Source organism: Python bivittatus, unplaced genomic scaffold, assembly GCF_059951505.1.
Source record: "Python bivittatus isolate LINGU-HERP-01145 unplaced genomic scaffold, Pbiv_v1 ctg000410_np1212, whole genome shotgun sequence".
In the NCBI taxonomy this organism is placed as follows: Eukaryota; Metazoa; Chordata; class Lepidosauria; order Squamata; family Pythonidae; genus Python; species Python bivittatus.
In genome coordinates, this window is record NW_028277067.1 from 1,728,590 (window position 1) to 1,745,207 (window position 16,618).

Below are 16,618 nucleotides of genomic sequence, written 5' to 3' on the forward strand. Positions count from 1 at the left end.
GGCTCAGAGGAGGAGAATACAGACTAAAAACAGCAACATTAGCATAAATAAGTGGTAGTCATAAAATAATATTACCTTCATAGTTTTTTATATTAAAAAAATCTTGGAGTATGAATTTGCTGGAGAAAAGCTATAGACAGGGAAGGATGAAGTCACTGCCTCATGTGCTTCTACACTTGTTTTTCTTTTTATGCACGTTTCATTTTTGAACTTCCTTCTCATGTCATACCTCTGTATTGCTTTCTTCTTCTGAAATAAAATATATTTTCTACTGCCTAAATATCTGTTTGAAATTCAGCAATTTAAAGGATTTAGGTGAGGCTCTAAAAATGAAAACAAAGTAACTTCCCTCCTTCCATTATTTTCAGAACTGGAATAAAGAATATCCAGTCCATTAACCACTTTTGGTCTTGTCCATCCCCTTTAGTTCTTTGGATGTACAGTATATATCTGAAGAGTCCCCAGTCCCCCTAATCTTGTGATCTCTTCAGCCTCTGAGCAGACTTGCATTTGCCAAGCCCTTGTTTACAGGTAGTCCTCCTTAACAATGCTAACTGGGACTGGAAATTCTGTCGTTAAGCAAAACAATTGTAAGTAAAAAGAAAAACCACATGACTACGCTGCTTAGTGACAGCAGTTTTGGCAGTCCTGGTTGCCATTGTTAAGTGAGGACCTCATATGACCATGACCTGTGACTTCCTGCTGACTTCCCCATTGACTTTGCTTGTCATAAACCAGCTGGGAAGGTTGCAAATTGTGATCATGTGACTGTGGGGACACTGCAATGGCCGTAAGTACGAGGACTGGTCATAACTACCACTCATTCAGCACTGTTGTAAGTTTAAACGGTTGCTGAACAAGTGATTGTTAAATGAGGATCACCTGTATTCTCTTCCTCCCGCTCATGGCAAATTGTAATTATCTTTGGAGTTTTGTACTATGGGTAGGCACAGTTCTTAGAATAAGCTGTAATGCAATTCTGTACTAAAGAACTAACAAATAACTAATAAGGGCAATTCCATGAGATCCTGGAATCTTTCTTAGGAGTCTTGGAATCCATGGAGCCCTGAAAATGATACCATTTCACCTTGTTTTCTATTATTTCAAAGGTAGATTATCTAAAAACCATAGGGAAGAGAACAAGGGCATGTGGACCTTTTGTCTGATTCTAGTATTGGAATGGCAGGACAACCTAGCCATCATTTTTAGCAGTGGCTACCTTCCTCAACTTTCTGGTCAGTACTTTCCAAACCATGGTACTTGTTCCTTACCCTTTACTAAGGTAATTCGTACCATGTCCCGATGTAGATTATTCTACAGTAGTGTCTTCTTTGGATCATTAATGCACATAGCTCTGGCTATGCTCACTAATAACCTCAGCTGGGAAATTAAGCCAACTCAGTTAAACTTTTATCTAAATGCTTTGTTGTGAGTCGCCCAGAGTTCCCCCATTGGGGGGAGATGGGTGGGTGAGAAATTGAATAAACAAACAAACAAACAAATAAATGCTAAGTGTAAATTGTTCTAAATTCCACTGCATTCATGAATACTTAAAAATCTGTAGTATTAAGAAAGAAGCTATATATATATATATATATATATATATATATATATATATACACACATACACACAGATGGAAAAAATATATACATGCTTTTCTGTTTAATAGATTGATATTTGTGTGTGTGTATTTGTGTGCGTGTTGAGATGTTCACAGAAATTTACACAACTTGGGGTGTTCGACATTTTTTCTTCCACAGCAGTTGATCCAAATTAGCTAAGCAGCCATGACCTGGTTTGTATTTGCACGGTCTGCATTTTTAATTTCTTTTCTAGGGTTTCCTTTCTTCCTCCCCCTTGCTACCCCCCCCTTCCCGTTTCTTATTTCTGTTCTTCTGGTCCAACAAACACTGCATTCAGTATCTACTGTCTTATTGTGCTGGCATGATGCTAGAATTAGGCATGATAGTAATTGGTGACACATGAAATAATGCTGCAGAGGGGGTGGGAAGGATGGTGGTGATGCAGCTGCATTTGATTCTGTTGAATAATTCAGCTTTGTTTGCATGCACAAGCACACACACCAATTGAAATGCAAAGCCAGTTTCCCTCTGTGCAAATGTCATGGAATAGTTAGTATTGGAGCAATATTGTATGGCATATTGGAGATGTTAATACAAGGTAAATGACTCTGTGATCCATAATCACCATGCTCACAGGATACCTATTGCTGACCATCCTAAAGGGAATGTAATAGGAAAGCCCCAGTGCTATTTCATTGCAGTGCATCAAGATACATTGCAACTTTAGAAGGATCGTATTCCTAGATGTTTGATTCTGGTCCACAGATCTGCATAATAAACTAAATCCGAAATCTTAAAAGCAGCATTCCCAAAAGTTTAAAAACATGTTTTGAGTTTATACTCTCTTTCCCAAGAGTAGAGATTCTAGAATCTGCAAGCAGCTCTCTTAAAGTGTCCCATGCTGTAGCCTTTTTCTTATCTTTTTGCAGGCTATTAATTCTTGCTCTTTGTGTTGTTTGGATCCAGAATAAGTTATTTGAATTTTGGTATTGGATAAGTTTGTTAAAGATTCCATTTAAGCTTCATTGATTTCAGTGGAAACTGAATATGAGTTTATGGAACTCAGATTTGAGCCAACCTGTTTTCAGTCATCCCAATTTATCTCAAAACTAGATTAGTCAAATTTGCTACAGAATTAATGAAAATTTGAATCAGGTTTTTAGAGGTCAGTGGCTCCCTCTGGTCTTAAAAACTTAAAGCTAGTGCGATCTCAACCAAAACTTTTTCTTTTTTTCCCCTTAATCATTGAAGCAGATAACATTTTTATTGTTGCACTGCTTCTTGAAAAGACTCTTTAGCTGTGCTTATACATTGTGCTAAGGCAGAATGTTTTGTTCTGGTTTTAAAAAAGCCCACTGTGGCTTGTAAGCAAGAGTTGTGGCTTAATGGGATATGTGAATTCTGCCTATACAGAAATAAATAACATACATTTCAAAGGAATTAATATAAAGATATGAGGATAGGGTTGAGAATTGAAAAGACTGAAACTAATCAATTGACTTGCTAGATATTAACAAAATAATTAAATTGTTTAATCAGTAACAATAATAGGAGAAAAACACTTTTCCTGCTCACCATAATTTAACACATCATTTAGAAGAATGTCTTGTGACTTTTTATTTCAATGGCTGCCTTTATTTTTTCCGCTCTGGCTGTTCTTGCAGACAAAGCCAGCAGCCAGATCATATGGAGAGGGATGGTTCTTGCGAGAAGCAAGAGGAACCAACCATGGGCTGGTTCTAAATGAAGGACTTTTGTCTACATCAACTGTTATGTTCCTGCTTTCTGTCTAGAAATGACAGTACTGAACACTGTATTTCCTCACACATTGAGTTTTGCTTTGCATCACACATGTGCTTTGTCCAGTGGTAAAGCAAAACAAGAATGAAAAGATACTGGTTAGATCAATGAAGTGGAAAGATTTACGGTGCAGTCTTATAATTGTCAACTCAAAAGTAAGCTAAAGTAGACTAAATGTTTTTGGGATTGCTGTCTTAGGCAGTGAGTCAAAGTTCTGATGAAAAAGCCAGGGTCACATGGACCCTCGATACTCTTTTGAGAAGTGTCTGCTCTGGCATGAGTAGAACTGTGATGAGTAAAACAACTTAACAGGAAAGTGAAACATTTCAAAGTAAGTAGTACTAAAATCTGTTCTGATTGTAGTCATAAAGCTACCTGTGTATTATATTTGGTGCAGAAGTTAAGATTTCAATTCATAAAGCATTTGTTCACCTTCAGGTAGTAATACAATAATGTTTATTCAGTGTTGGAAACTTTTATTTAGTAAATGAAATTCTTTTTTCAGCTGGAAATATAAAATGGTTTTACATAGTACTGGACAGTAGTAGGTAAAGTTTTCTAAAGCATAAGTGGGTTTAACTTTCTGAAAACTGTTGAGATCTGTTGTATCTGGCAGCAAAGTCCAAGGGAAAGCACAGATAATTTTAGAAACTTCTCCAGGAAATGGCTTTGCTTGGGAACACAGTTAAATTCATATGTGGCTCTGCAGCATTATCTTTTGAGGTGATCCTGATTTGTATTGCTACAGCACAAAACTGGATGGTGGCTGGAAAAGATTGGTTTGGGAGTCTGCAGATCACTGCATTGATTAAGAATGATGCAGTTGAAATTAGTATTCAGCAGTTGGTAACTAGAATAGGAAAATGAACTTACTTTGCACCACTGTGCTATGCCTCCAGTAGGTTTGTGTTTTAGGTCCATCCCCTTTGTGACACTACTACATCCTGCATTATTGAAAGAATATATTGCCTAATGTTCAAAAAAGAAATCAGTCTGGGAACCAGGTGTCTGAATCTGCAGGCTTGAAGAAGCTTCAGATTATCAACACTTTAACCAAAAGGCAGTTATTTCAAAGATGGAATGAATCCCTCCAAATTGGGACATACTTTAGAACCTGGTTTTATAGAACTTTGGCTTGTCTTTACATTTTCCTTATTTTTGGTAACTTATCCTATTTTATAGTGTTGATTGTGACTTAGGGTTGAGTCTAGTGGTACCATTCTGCTGATAGATTTAATAATATTCAACCCATATGCACACAAATTTACCATGCATCCCCATGAACAGCAAATCGGTTCCTCAGGTTTCCCACAACTGACGGTTTAAGAGAATGTTGGTAGCTGCATGAGGCAAAGAAAATCTGAACAGCCAGTGGTATCCATTCTTCTGGTCAATTGATGCAGTTGGATATAATCCATAGGATGCTCTTTACAAATTGGTTATTACAGATGTAGAGAACACTCAGGAAACATTCAGGAAATAGGAAAAAAGATGTTCCAGTTCCTGTCATATTCTGAGTGACAGAAGCAAAGTGAAGATAATTTATTACACAAAATGTAGTTGTAGAATCCACTTTTGGCTCAAAAGTAACCTGTTTTGAAAGCTACTTAAGGATTAAGTATTGTACTTTTGGACAGGCTGATTTCTTTGTAAAATCCTCTTAATAAGGACTAAGTGGTGAGACTGAACCTTGTCTGATACCTCTTAGACTCTGCCAATTTCAGTTCTAATGGGAAAGAAATGCAAAGATGGAACCCACATACTAAAAAGATTGATGGACTTCCTCTTATACCTTTCCCTGTCAAAACATAGGGGCTATTTGCTTTAAGCTTTCCTTTTCCTTTGTCATGCAAAGCCTGGCTAGATACAGTTTTTCCCACAGGCTAGCTCTTATCCTACTGATGTCCTGCTGAAGTTCTAAGACAAAAGATTGGCATGTTTGTAACAGTTGAGAAAGCTATTTAACCATTGGCCATTGTTTCAGGCCACCTTCCAATGTATTGTGCAGTTGTATGATTCCAGTTTTAACCATTTATATTGGGAAAGAGCAGCAATTTCAGCAATTACTTGACAAACAATTCAGCCTTTCTCCCTTTGTCATCCATACCAGTTTGTTAGCAAGGCTGTCTTAAAATTTTACTGAGAGAAATAATGTACTTTCATCATTTTTCTTTTTGCTCTGCCCTTGTCATATATTATTAGTATTTACGACCTTCAAATATTGTAGGCAATATGATACTGGTCAGAATTATTTATTCCCAAGCCCACTTGTGGAATGGAAAAAGAAGAATGTTATAGTAACTTATGGGACTTAGTTTTTGTCACATTGCACATCTATACCGATCTGTGGACTCCCCTGGATCCAAAATGGTATCTAGATAGGGCTGCCAATTTGATACTTAGCAGCAGCCCATATGTTGCCAAGCACTCTAAATATTGTGCTTTCTGCAGATGCTGAATGATGTAGCACTACTCTTGGGCTTTTCTCTCTTGCCTTCATTGTGTCATGCAGTACGCTCTAGGTTTTTGTTTGGGGCCTTTGTTCTTTTGTTTTTTTGCCTCTATTTTGCATGGAAGCACCCTTTATAGCACCTAGCTGTTCCTGCTTATAAATTCTTTGATGCACAGTCAGTATCCCTTTTGGAGCCACTCAGGAGATGATAGTAGTAGTATTTTATTGTGTGGGACAAAGATCTTTTTGAGCTAGTTTAATTGATCTGTATATTCATAAGCCTTTATATCTCTCTCTTCCCTTAAATATATAACAGAATTCAGTGGGATTCAGTTAATTGCTGAAGAATCTAATGAAGCAACCTTGCCTATAACTTTTTTTTTTAAAGAAATGTTTGATCTGAGTGCCTATTTTATCCAAGGAAGAATAATGTAAAATCTGAAAATTTGCACGTCACCATAAATCATAGGATTCTTACAAGCTGGAAACTTTAACTTACATATTGAAGTGTACACAGTCTCTTGAGTGGCTTGGCAAGTGTGGTGCTAATGTGTATAACCATCCTCAGTTTTATTCTCTTTCCCTATGTTCTGTTTTAATGTTTGTTTCTCTCCCTGCTCCTCCCCTTTCACAATGTCAGTCACAATGCTGTTAAAACTCCCAGCTGGTCTTGTGTTTATTTTATGCGTTCATTCTTTTTAAAAACATTACTTGCAAGCAGTGAATAAAAGCAAAACAAACAAATTAAAAAAAAACAAATTACCACTAGTTGGTTGGACAGTTTCTTACTTTGTGTTACATTTAACTGTTCTTTTGACAGCCCAGTTTTTAAAGCCAGGTTCGTATGGAAATGCTTTCACTCCACCTGCACTGCTTTTGGAAATAGCATAACAGCTTCATTTGTCTGTTACTTTTTAGTGCATTCATAACACAACATGTTTAGCACAATGTCTCATCTGAGCAATAATTATTTCCTTTGGCAGGAATGGAAGTACACACACAGTTCTTTTTGTCAGAACTTCTTATTAGTCTGATACTAACACTGTTCAGTTAATAACTACCAAAAGTGGCTGCGTTTTTCAATATTTAGAAAAGTCAGTATTTAAAAAGATTTTAGAAAAGTTTGAAAACTGAAAATATCAGCTAAAGGGGACAGTCTCTCTGTCTCATTTAGCTCCTCGAAACTAGCGAAGCAAGCACTGAGCATGGACACAAGGAGGCATAAAACAATGAATGCCAGTGGGGGAGGGGGAGGGGGAGGTAGAGACTGATAAAACTGGAAAAAAGAGGGTTTTGCTTGATGAGCCTGTTACGTTTTCATACATATGGTCCCACTGTTATTTTCAGCACATCTAGTAGTCCCAGGTTGGGGAAGACTATTGTATACATTTACTTAGAAATAAGCCCCACTGATTTTAATGGGATTTATTCCTAGGTAGATATGTATGGAATTGCAGCATAAATACACATATACATAGATATACTCAACCATCACCTGCATATATGTACGAAGTTGCCTTCTGCTGAATCAGACTCTTGGCTCATCCAGCCTACTGGTTAATGTTGTGTCTGGTAGATTCTTTTGAGATTTTAGGAAGGGGAGACTTCTCTAGCTTTGTCATCTGAGATCCTGAGAATCTTGTATCTGCATGACAGGTGCTTTATCGTTGCATGATGGCCAAATTTCAGGGATATTCTTATGTACAATTAAAGTGATAGCAGTTGTCAGAATTGACAACTTAATATTGTTTAAAGTCTCACTGATTTAAATGAAATCTAATTGTAGCTGACATGGGCGGTATGGGATGCTGCAGATGGGTTGGACTTCAGCTCCCATTCTCTTCATTAGTCATGCTAAGCTGAGTGTAGCTGGAGTTTAGAAACATATTAAGAGCCACACATTGCCCATGCCTGCTCTAGCAAGTGATAGAAGTTGTAAGTCAACAGATTTGGAGGCCACCTACTTGTACAAGGCTGCCTGAAGTGCTGGATTTAAATTAGGGTTCATCCCTGAAATAAATGAAACAGAATATTAAAGATGAAATTCAGGTAGAAGAGGTAGATTGACAGAGCTGCAGTTCCTTTTATAAGCTCTTCTGTCCAGTAACATCTAAAACCAGGTTTAGTACTGAAGTCCATTGCTGAAATAAGGGAAAGAGGTTAAGGAAGAGGACACATGACCAAGTGTTAAGAAAGGGGAGGAGCTAATTTATATTTAACTTTCTTCAGTTTATATTCCAGGTGAGAAAATAATTTTAGGGAAAGTTTGTAAGAGAGATTCATCAGGGAAGAATTAATCACATTGTATGGTTCCCTGTAATCTCTCTTCTTCCCCAATTAATATTATATGGAGATGGGAATCCAGTGTATTCCTTGAAATTAATTCCATCCTATATGCTAGTTTCTTTCTTTACCCTGATGTCAAAAGCTAACACTGAATTGCTACATTCACTTCTTATTAATTTCAGTCCATTTTGATTTTCTTTTTAAAAGATGAGACATTATGCTTGTTGTGTTTTGTCCCTACAAGCACTAATGGTTCCTTGCTGTTTTAACCTGTTGCTAGACCTGTTCATCCTAACATATTAGTGTTTCTGTTAGTTTACATGTGTAATGCATCATCCAATCTGTGCTTGAGCTCATTTTATTTATATGTACTTTGATTATTTTTAATTTGTTAATATTTTAAATTTGGGTTTTTGTATTTTTGTATTTTTACTAACTTCGCTGTACTTTTTCAGTTTAATAATGGCTGCATGTTTTAATTTTCATATATATGTGTGTGTATATACATGTGCGTGTATATATGTATATATATGTTTATATATGCATATATATGTGTGCGCGCGTATATATACTACATATACATATATATTTGTATGTATGTATTTTTTTAATTTGAAAAAAAAAACCAATCAAGTCTAACATGGATTTTGCTCTGATTGTGTTTTGGTTTCTAGTGGTGGGGGCAAGTCTGACACTTAACAACTTAACTTAACGTGGTCTCTTCAGAGTCTGACACACAAACAAGTAAAAAATAGACTAAACACATTGTTAGTTTTTCTTTGCACAAATCAAGTGGTGCTCTTTAGGTGATGGATATGATTGTATAACTAGATTGATTTAATGCTTTTTAAATGTCAATTTCTTTATTTTTCCCCATTGCTTTTTTTCCTGTTATGCACAAAAGTTGCCCAGCACACCATCAGAAAGTATGATGATCCTTCCTGAAACCCTGTTCCTGTGGAAAAATCTTACCAGCAGGTGTTTTTGGTTTTTTTGTTTTTTATGTAAATATCTTTTCCCTTTTATTGGGCAATTGTTGCCCTTAAGTAGTTCTTATTTTATTTATTTTGCATGCATATATGTAGAAAATTACCTTGTTCACCATGTGTTGAAATGTCAATGTAAAAGAAGAATATATTATTGGAATATTTTTGGTTTGTTTCTCTGTTCTGTCTGTCAGGATAATATTGGACACCGCTTGCTACAGAAGCATGGTTGGAAGTTGGGCCAGGGCTTGGGGAAATCTCTTCAAGGTAAGTAAAAAAAAATCTAACCATTCAAATATTCAGTGTCCTTCAACTTAAATTTCTAGTTTAGATTCTTTCCCTTCCCCCTTGCCCTTACACTTATTGAGTTTTACATTTATCATTATTACACTCAGTCTCTCTTCATATATATCAGTCAAGTGTGTGACCTGTATTCTGAATTATGTATGTATACCAGGTTTTATTTAAGGCAAGTTGAAAGCTGGATGTTGAAACAGGAATACAGTATGGATGGGAAACCTATGCATCACTTGTTGACACAAATTGATTAATCATAGTGTCACCATGATTTTATCATCACCTTTGGTGGAGGAAAGCAAAAAAAAAAAAAAGCATGGATCTCCTACCCAGAAAATAGTTATTTTAGCTTAGGAGGTGGTTTCCAAGCTTAGATACCTAGATTTTACACTAAAATTGAATATTGTCTGTGTTGGCTAAAATCTGGGTATTTCAGGCTTGGAAGTACCACAGTGATGTTACTCTAAATAGTAAGTTTGAAAACTCCAGGAATTTGATTAGGGCAAACTATTTTTTTGCTCCAATTTATTCATTGGAAGTTGCCTCTGAGAGGTTACACATTTTGCTTAGTCTAGCATGAAGAATTTTTGTTATAGTTAGTGTTGACCCAACATAAGATCTGAATTTTTCTTGCTAGTTTGATTCCTCACCCCATCTCACCCCCTATATAACCTCAGTATATTGTCTGTACATATGTTGAACATTACCTTTGGGACACTTACCTTGGTTAGCCAGGTTTTTAATTCCCAATACAAAGTTCAGTGAGTCAGCTACAGAGCAATTTAAACAGCAGGATGGATAAAGTAACATGGTCATTCTGAAAATAAATTCCGAGCATCTATTGGAATTTACTACATTGCCTGTCCTCTAATATATTTCACTCCTATTATGCTCTAATGCAACTTATCTATCAATGAAAGTGGTAATTGTTTGTACTACATGAACAATCCCGAACAATTATTAAGTAAGTGCTGTCTTAAACCGTTTAAAATAAGCAAGCTGAGCTATATTTATATGAATGAGGGAGCTCCTTGGTTAATTAATTAAGGCATAGAAGTGATTTCACATGCTTCCAGAATTGAAAAGACTGTTCTTGGCAAGCAAAATTGATTACGGAAAGTTATAATGAAAATTAATTATATAAAATTATGAAGTTATTGAAAATAATAATTAATATTCACATATAAAGGGCAAGTTCTCTTGGCCATAAGTCAATGTATAATAAAGCTTAAATATTTATATAAATTTTATACGTTAAAACTGAAAAGAAGAGTATCCTTTCACAGGGAAACTTATAACTTTGGATGCGGATAATGTTTTGACATGAAGAATGGCTGTAGTCGCAAACTGTGTTGTCTGGTGTTTGTTTGTATAGCTGCAAATTGGTTTAATTTAAGATTAAACATGCACGCACACTGGAGGGGGGTATATTTCTACAGTATCACATAGTTTTAACATATATTCTGTATTTATTGCATTCCAGTTTAAAGCTAAAATCTTGTGGAAATCCTTCAATGGAGGTGCTCTGGAATGCGTATTAGCATGTTTTAAACATCTTTCTTGAATCATTAACACGTGTCTTTTCCCAGGTTTGCATGGCTTCTTCGTCCTGTCATTACATTTGTATGTATGCATAGCTGTTTTGCTTCACTGAGTGGTGGAAAAACAAAGCAGTTGTGCATGCCTACACATGCAGAGACATGCAGGAGCAATTTCTAAAGCATCCATGTGAGTCTGAAAAAGTTATGGCTGCTATAATGATTCAAAAAGTGCTTCGTAGATACCCCTGCACATTTTGAAGAACCTCTTTTGAAAGCTATTCTCTGTTAGCTTTCGTTATTTGTACATCCCTGGTGACATGAATTCAGAATGTTACAATATTCTGAACTCCTGCATAGAAGCTCTATCTAGAAGGCTCATTTTAAAATTCCTGTTTAATGAGAATTGGTATATCAAAATCTGCCCAGCATCTTGTGGTATGTCAGAGGAATAAACCACACTGCAGTTTGATTTCATGTAATATGACCACACGTGATAGTACATTCTTGATCATAACCGGTGGGAGGAATAAAAGGAATATATTGCATGAGTAAACAGTGTGTCTTCTGCTGGGCATCTTGGGAGCTTACTGGCAGTTCCTGAATGGTTCTGAATAACCTTTTTTGTTCGTGTATTTGAATAGCCAGTTGCATAAAAGGCCAGGAGAATGTCCTTATTACCCTCTCATTCAGTCAGTTAGCTTTTTCAGCTTACATCATCCTCAGATCTATGGATACATAGTGAAAGTAAAGAAATAGCATTGGGATTCCAAAATGATATGCAGCATTTCACTCTATCAGATCATCCTCTTGCAAAATGAAACACATGAAAGTATGGTCAGTACACTAGCATTCTTAGATTCTCAAAACTTATTTTGTCCCTTTTACATGATTAGTTCTCAAAAAAAAGTCTGTCTGAGGCCTGCACAAAGGGGGAAAGGCCACATTGATAAATGAAAAGCATTGTAGGCTGCAAAGGAATACCTGATGCACCAATCAGCTGTTTGGTGGCTAGTGGAGCAGTGGTAACACCGGCAGGCCACACAAAGATGCTTGGGGGGCCACATGTTGTGCAGGCCTGGTCTGTATACTTGCATCTGAAGCCTGAGAATCTAAAATATTCAGCTTCGTATGCTGAACTGGTTCCTAAAAATGTAGTGTGGCCATCTCAGGTTTTTAGAAATATCCAGTCTTTCTACTTTAAAGTATAATTTGGTTCAGACACCCACACACATATGTTCTTGCCAAGATTTTGAACAGTTTCTAGAAACCTAGGCTGGAAAATCTGCAGAGGTGGATTTTCAATCAGAACTAGTATTTGAAATGCTGAAATAAGTCAGCTCCAAGAACATTTACAAATAACATTCACTGCTATGAATGTTAATTAATTAATTCAGAAATTAAATTATTTTCCTCACTGTGTAGATTATCATCTGAAAAGTAAATTTTTGCTGCTATTCCTTAATTTGTACTATGTGGAATAGACAAGGAATATATTCTATGTTATTGTGCACTGAATTTAAAATATTTTAAAATAACATTTCTTCCAGATACGTCTGTCCAAAAGACTAGATTTACTGAAACTCTGGAACTGTCCATTTCTGCTTCTTTACAGTATTTGCTTCTGAAAAGCAGTAAATGATTACCAGAGTCACCTATTACTTTTAAGTTCAAAATTCTTCTAATGTTGGGCTGTGTTTAAAAAAAAGCTTCATTATATATGGGAATTTGTTGTTGAGAATATTGAAAGATCTTAGCTTTAGCAGACATGCATAGGAATATCCAGATTTTTGGTAACATCTGTATGTCCCTGTATTTTTTTGTTTCACTATATAACAACTATCTGAAGTAGCTGCAATACACGTAACATTATGAAATATTCCTTTTGATCTCCCTTAAGGTTTCCATTTGAAATAATAATAGGAGCAGGATTCTGAAGCAACTTCATGATAATTATCTAATGTTAAATGTGCTTTCTTTAGGTCTGAAACCTTTGTGTTTCAGGCTTGGTTGTATGTAAAACAAAATCTTGCCTGCAACAAGAAATAGCCATTAAAATACTGGTAGTTAAAGCATGATCATTTAGACATGATTCAATCTTAATTATATATTGATTTATTCATTAATCAGAAGTTGGTCACTTCCTTCCATGTCTGTGCTAGAGTAGGAGAGGAGGGTGATGGTGAACTACAGCAGGGCCTCTTAATTTTGGGCAACTGGACTCAATGGACATATTGTAGGCAATGAGAGAAAATAGCTGCTATGGTAGAGGCTTTCTGATTCATAAGGTGGCTGCTGCAGCAGGTGTTGCCAGTCACAAAACATCAGTTTACTTGTAGACAAATGCAAAGTTGTTTCTGCCACTTTCTCTAGCTAATAGGACACTCACTATTAACCCAAGATTTACCTTTGTCTTTTGAGGACAATTTGTATATTTATAAACAAAACACAAGACTGCTGCCACCTACCATTTTTATTTTCTAAGAACTTCTATGACATATTTGAGAACATTCCTGAAAATAAGATGAATCAAAGTCTGAGTCTGATGCTATAGTTTAAACTTATGACTGAATTTGGCCACTATCTTCTTAAAACGAAGCCATAATTTTCAGTGTGCTGCATTCTTCACCTGATAATTTTTATCTTGTGTGATGTGATGGTAAAAGTCTAATGTAAGTTGTGAAGTTCTTGCATTACCAAGTAGCTAAAGCAGTGCTGAGTGTGTTCATACATTCATGAGTTACTGAATATGACAAAATAGGAAAGTTCTCCGCTTGGAGAAACTTTTATATGGGATTTACAAAGGGGGCTTGTTAAAGTTGTCAGTGACTTTGTGAGAAGAGACAGTGAGAATATGAAGAGTGACCTGGTATTTTCTTCATGGTGGATTTACAGAAGGGACTTGTTAAAGTTGTCAACAACTTTGAGAGAAGAGACAGAGAATTTGGGGGGACTAAAGATTGTCGGAAGAAAGAGGAAAGAATACCAAGTCGGTTTATTAGATCAAGGTTAAAATGGATGGGTTGTTATTTCTAGTAATGTTTAATAGATTTTTGCTGACTAGGACCAGATGACGATATTTTAAAGGTTTTGTTTACCTATAAGAGATAAAGAGAGTTTACTTGTTGCATTTTAAGTATATTTGATTAATAAATGTAAGGGAAGGATTTAAAGTAGGTTTATTAGATATAGTTTGTAATAGTTATGTTGTTATTTCTTAACCCCTAATGGACTTCTGCTCATCAAGATGGAGTGACGCTTTAAAGATTTGTTTATGGAGAATGAGGTGGTATTTGGGATGAAGAGATGGCTTGTTGTATTTTAAGAGATGGTGATAAGTTGTTAATGTTAATTATACTTGCTAGGGACGAAGAGTGAGGTTACTTCTTTCTCTCTTTTTTTGCATTTTTTATTTTTATCTTTTGTAGTTTGTATTTTATCTGTATAATCTTCAATAAAAATTATTGTGAAAAAATAGGAAAGTTCACATGTCATACTAAATCCTAAGCCTGTGTTTACAAATCACAGTGGCTGAGTTCATGGAACTCCCCTCTCTCCGCTTTAATGCATAGAAAAAATTCAGTGTCATTCCAAGCAATTTTCCCAGAAAATTCCAACTACAATGGTGGGCAAATTGAGTACTTGGATTAGTCACATTCTTCATGTCCTACAGCACATATGTTCATTGCAGTTCATTCTTTATTCTCTTGGGATATTCTCTCCAAGAACAGTAATTAAAACTTCTGAAAAGTAAAATAGAGTTCTTGTTCAACTCTTCATTCTTTAGTGAAAATATAGCAGAATTTATTTCTAAAAAGCATAGCTGCTCAATACTTTTGTAAGCAGTTAATGTAGCTAATTCAGCTTCTGTATTGTTGCCAAGAACACGAACTTGTCCATATAATCACCAGCAAGACAGTGCTTTTATTTTACCTTCTTCCTGAAACAGCCCATGGTGACATATGAAAAGAAAGGATAATAAAATAATTTTTAACAAATAGTTTGATAAAGTGATTGACAGTAAAACAAGATGGTATACAGGGAACCCAAAATTCATTAAATTGATTCCAGAAGGATTAAGCATTTGTGGTAATTTAATGTCAACAAGGCAGAGACTACATTCTTGCTGCATTGATGGTAAGATACAGCTTTTATCATTAACAGTCGCTTAATAGAGTTGGGAGTATTAGTCACTCTTTTCCTGTTTTCTTCCTGGCTCTTTCTCATTGCCCAGTTACCATTATCAGTATTAACCCTGGAAGCTTCTAACAAAGCTCCAGTAATTATTCCCGTGGCCCTATATTTAACAAAGGGATACTTATTCTGAGAAGAATAATGCTCAGTATTTTTGCTCTAAATCATGAATGTTTGGAGGCAAGATAGTTAGGAAGAACTCAGTCACAGAAAACACTATGTTGGTCTCTCCCCAGAACACATAACAAGTAAACAGAATTTTTTATAGAAACATTTAACATTCAACATTTGTTTGTTTGTTTGTTTTGCCTTCAAGTGAGACCTGACTCTTGGTGACTACATGGACAAGTTCATGCAGCTTTCTGGGCAATATTTTTAGAAGTGATTTGCTACTGACGTCTTCCTAGGGCTAAGAGACAATAACTGGCCCTGAGTCATCCAGCTGGCTTCTGTGCCTAAGGCAGGACTAGCACTCAGGTTTTCCCATTGCTACTCCAGCATCTTAACCGCTACACCAAACTGGTTCTCATAAATTTAAAATATGACACTCAAATTTTCTAATGCCCTTTTTAAAAATCTAGTTTTAGAGAAACTTGTAGTTTATGGGATCTTATTACTTTTATGAAATTACAGCTTGGAGAGTGGAAGCAGATGTAAACTGTATCCCATGAGCCACATGTTAGGATAACCAGTGTATTCTCTGTCACCAGAGTGATGAAGTCAACTGAAAGGAGAACTTTTCTAGTGAAAAAGAGCCAAAAACAATTTCTCCCTGTCCTGTAAGAGAAAAGCTTCTTCAGTCTTGTCTCTAACTTCTCAAAAAGAACAATGACTTCTAGCCAGTTTCCACTTCTGGAGAAGAATCTAGGAAGAGAAGAAATAAGTCAAAGTCATCAAGCATCGGGAGCAGACGTAACAGGAATACTGTAGTAGGATCATAGAGACATCTGGGGAGTGTGGATTGCTTGCTGTGTCTTCTGGCATGCTGCCTTAAAGTACCAATAAGCAGAAGAAAGAAGATAGTCCCATTCAGCTATTAGCCAAGAAACAGGAAAAGATTCACCAATCACAGAAAGGCTGCAGAAGTGTGGCTGGGCAGTCCTTCCAGCAGTGCCTCCCAGAGATCACAGACAAGCCCTGTTTCCCACACAGCATTAAGAATGGGAAGCAGCTTCTTTTGATGGCCTTGGAATGGATGCTTAGTTAGACTTCTGCCATCTCCTGCTCTCAGGAATGCAGTAGGGAGAAGGAGCAGCCACAGCAGTGTGTCCAAGGACTTGGGGGGGGGACCATTATGGAGAAATGTAGATAGTACAAACAACTGCTTCTCCTCCAGCCATTTTGTCCCTGAGGGAAAAGGTGCAGCAGCATACAGACATGCTTAGCTGAGAGATAGAGAGCACCACTGCCTTCCCTTTCTATGACCATGTAGAAGGTCCTTAGCCAGTTTTGGGCTGAAAAGCTGGACAGCCAGGAAATAT

The 16,618-nt window shown here is 36.3% G+C and overlaps 1 protein-coding gene across 3 annotated transcripts in view; it reads left to right on the forward strand.

Moving 5' to 3' along the window:
- The window catches only part of GPATCH8 (G-patch domain containing 8), a 96,585-nt gene that overhangs the window by 41,218 nt on the left and 38,749 nt on the right, over nt 1–16,618 (forward strand). Inside the window, exons 3-5 of one of the 3 annotated variants that reach the window (XM_088143345.1) lie at nt 1,762–1,796; nt 6,657–6,674; nt 9,303–9,375. Coding sequence is in view for 1 of the 3 variants with exons in the window: in XM_088143344.1 (XP_087999470.1) it covers nt 9,303–9,375 (73 nt within the window). In the remaining 2 variants the exon portion in view is untranslated. Of the gene's footprint in view, nt 1–1,761; nt 1,797–6,656; nt 6,675–9,045; nt 9,101–9,302; nt 9,376–16,618 lie in introns of those variants that run through there. The other 2 variants (XM_007423447.4, XM_088143344.1) reach the window with 2 other exon arrangements.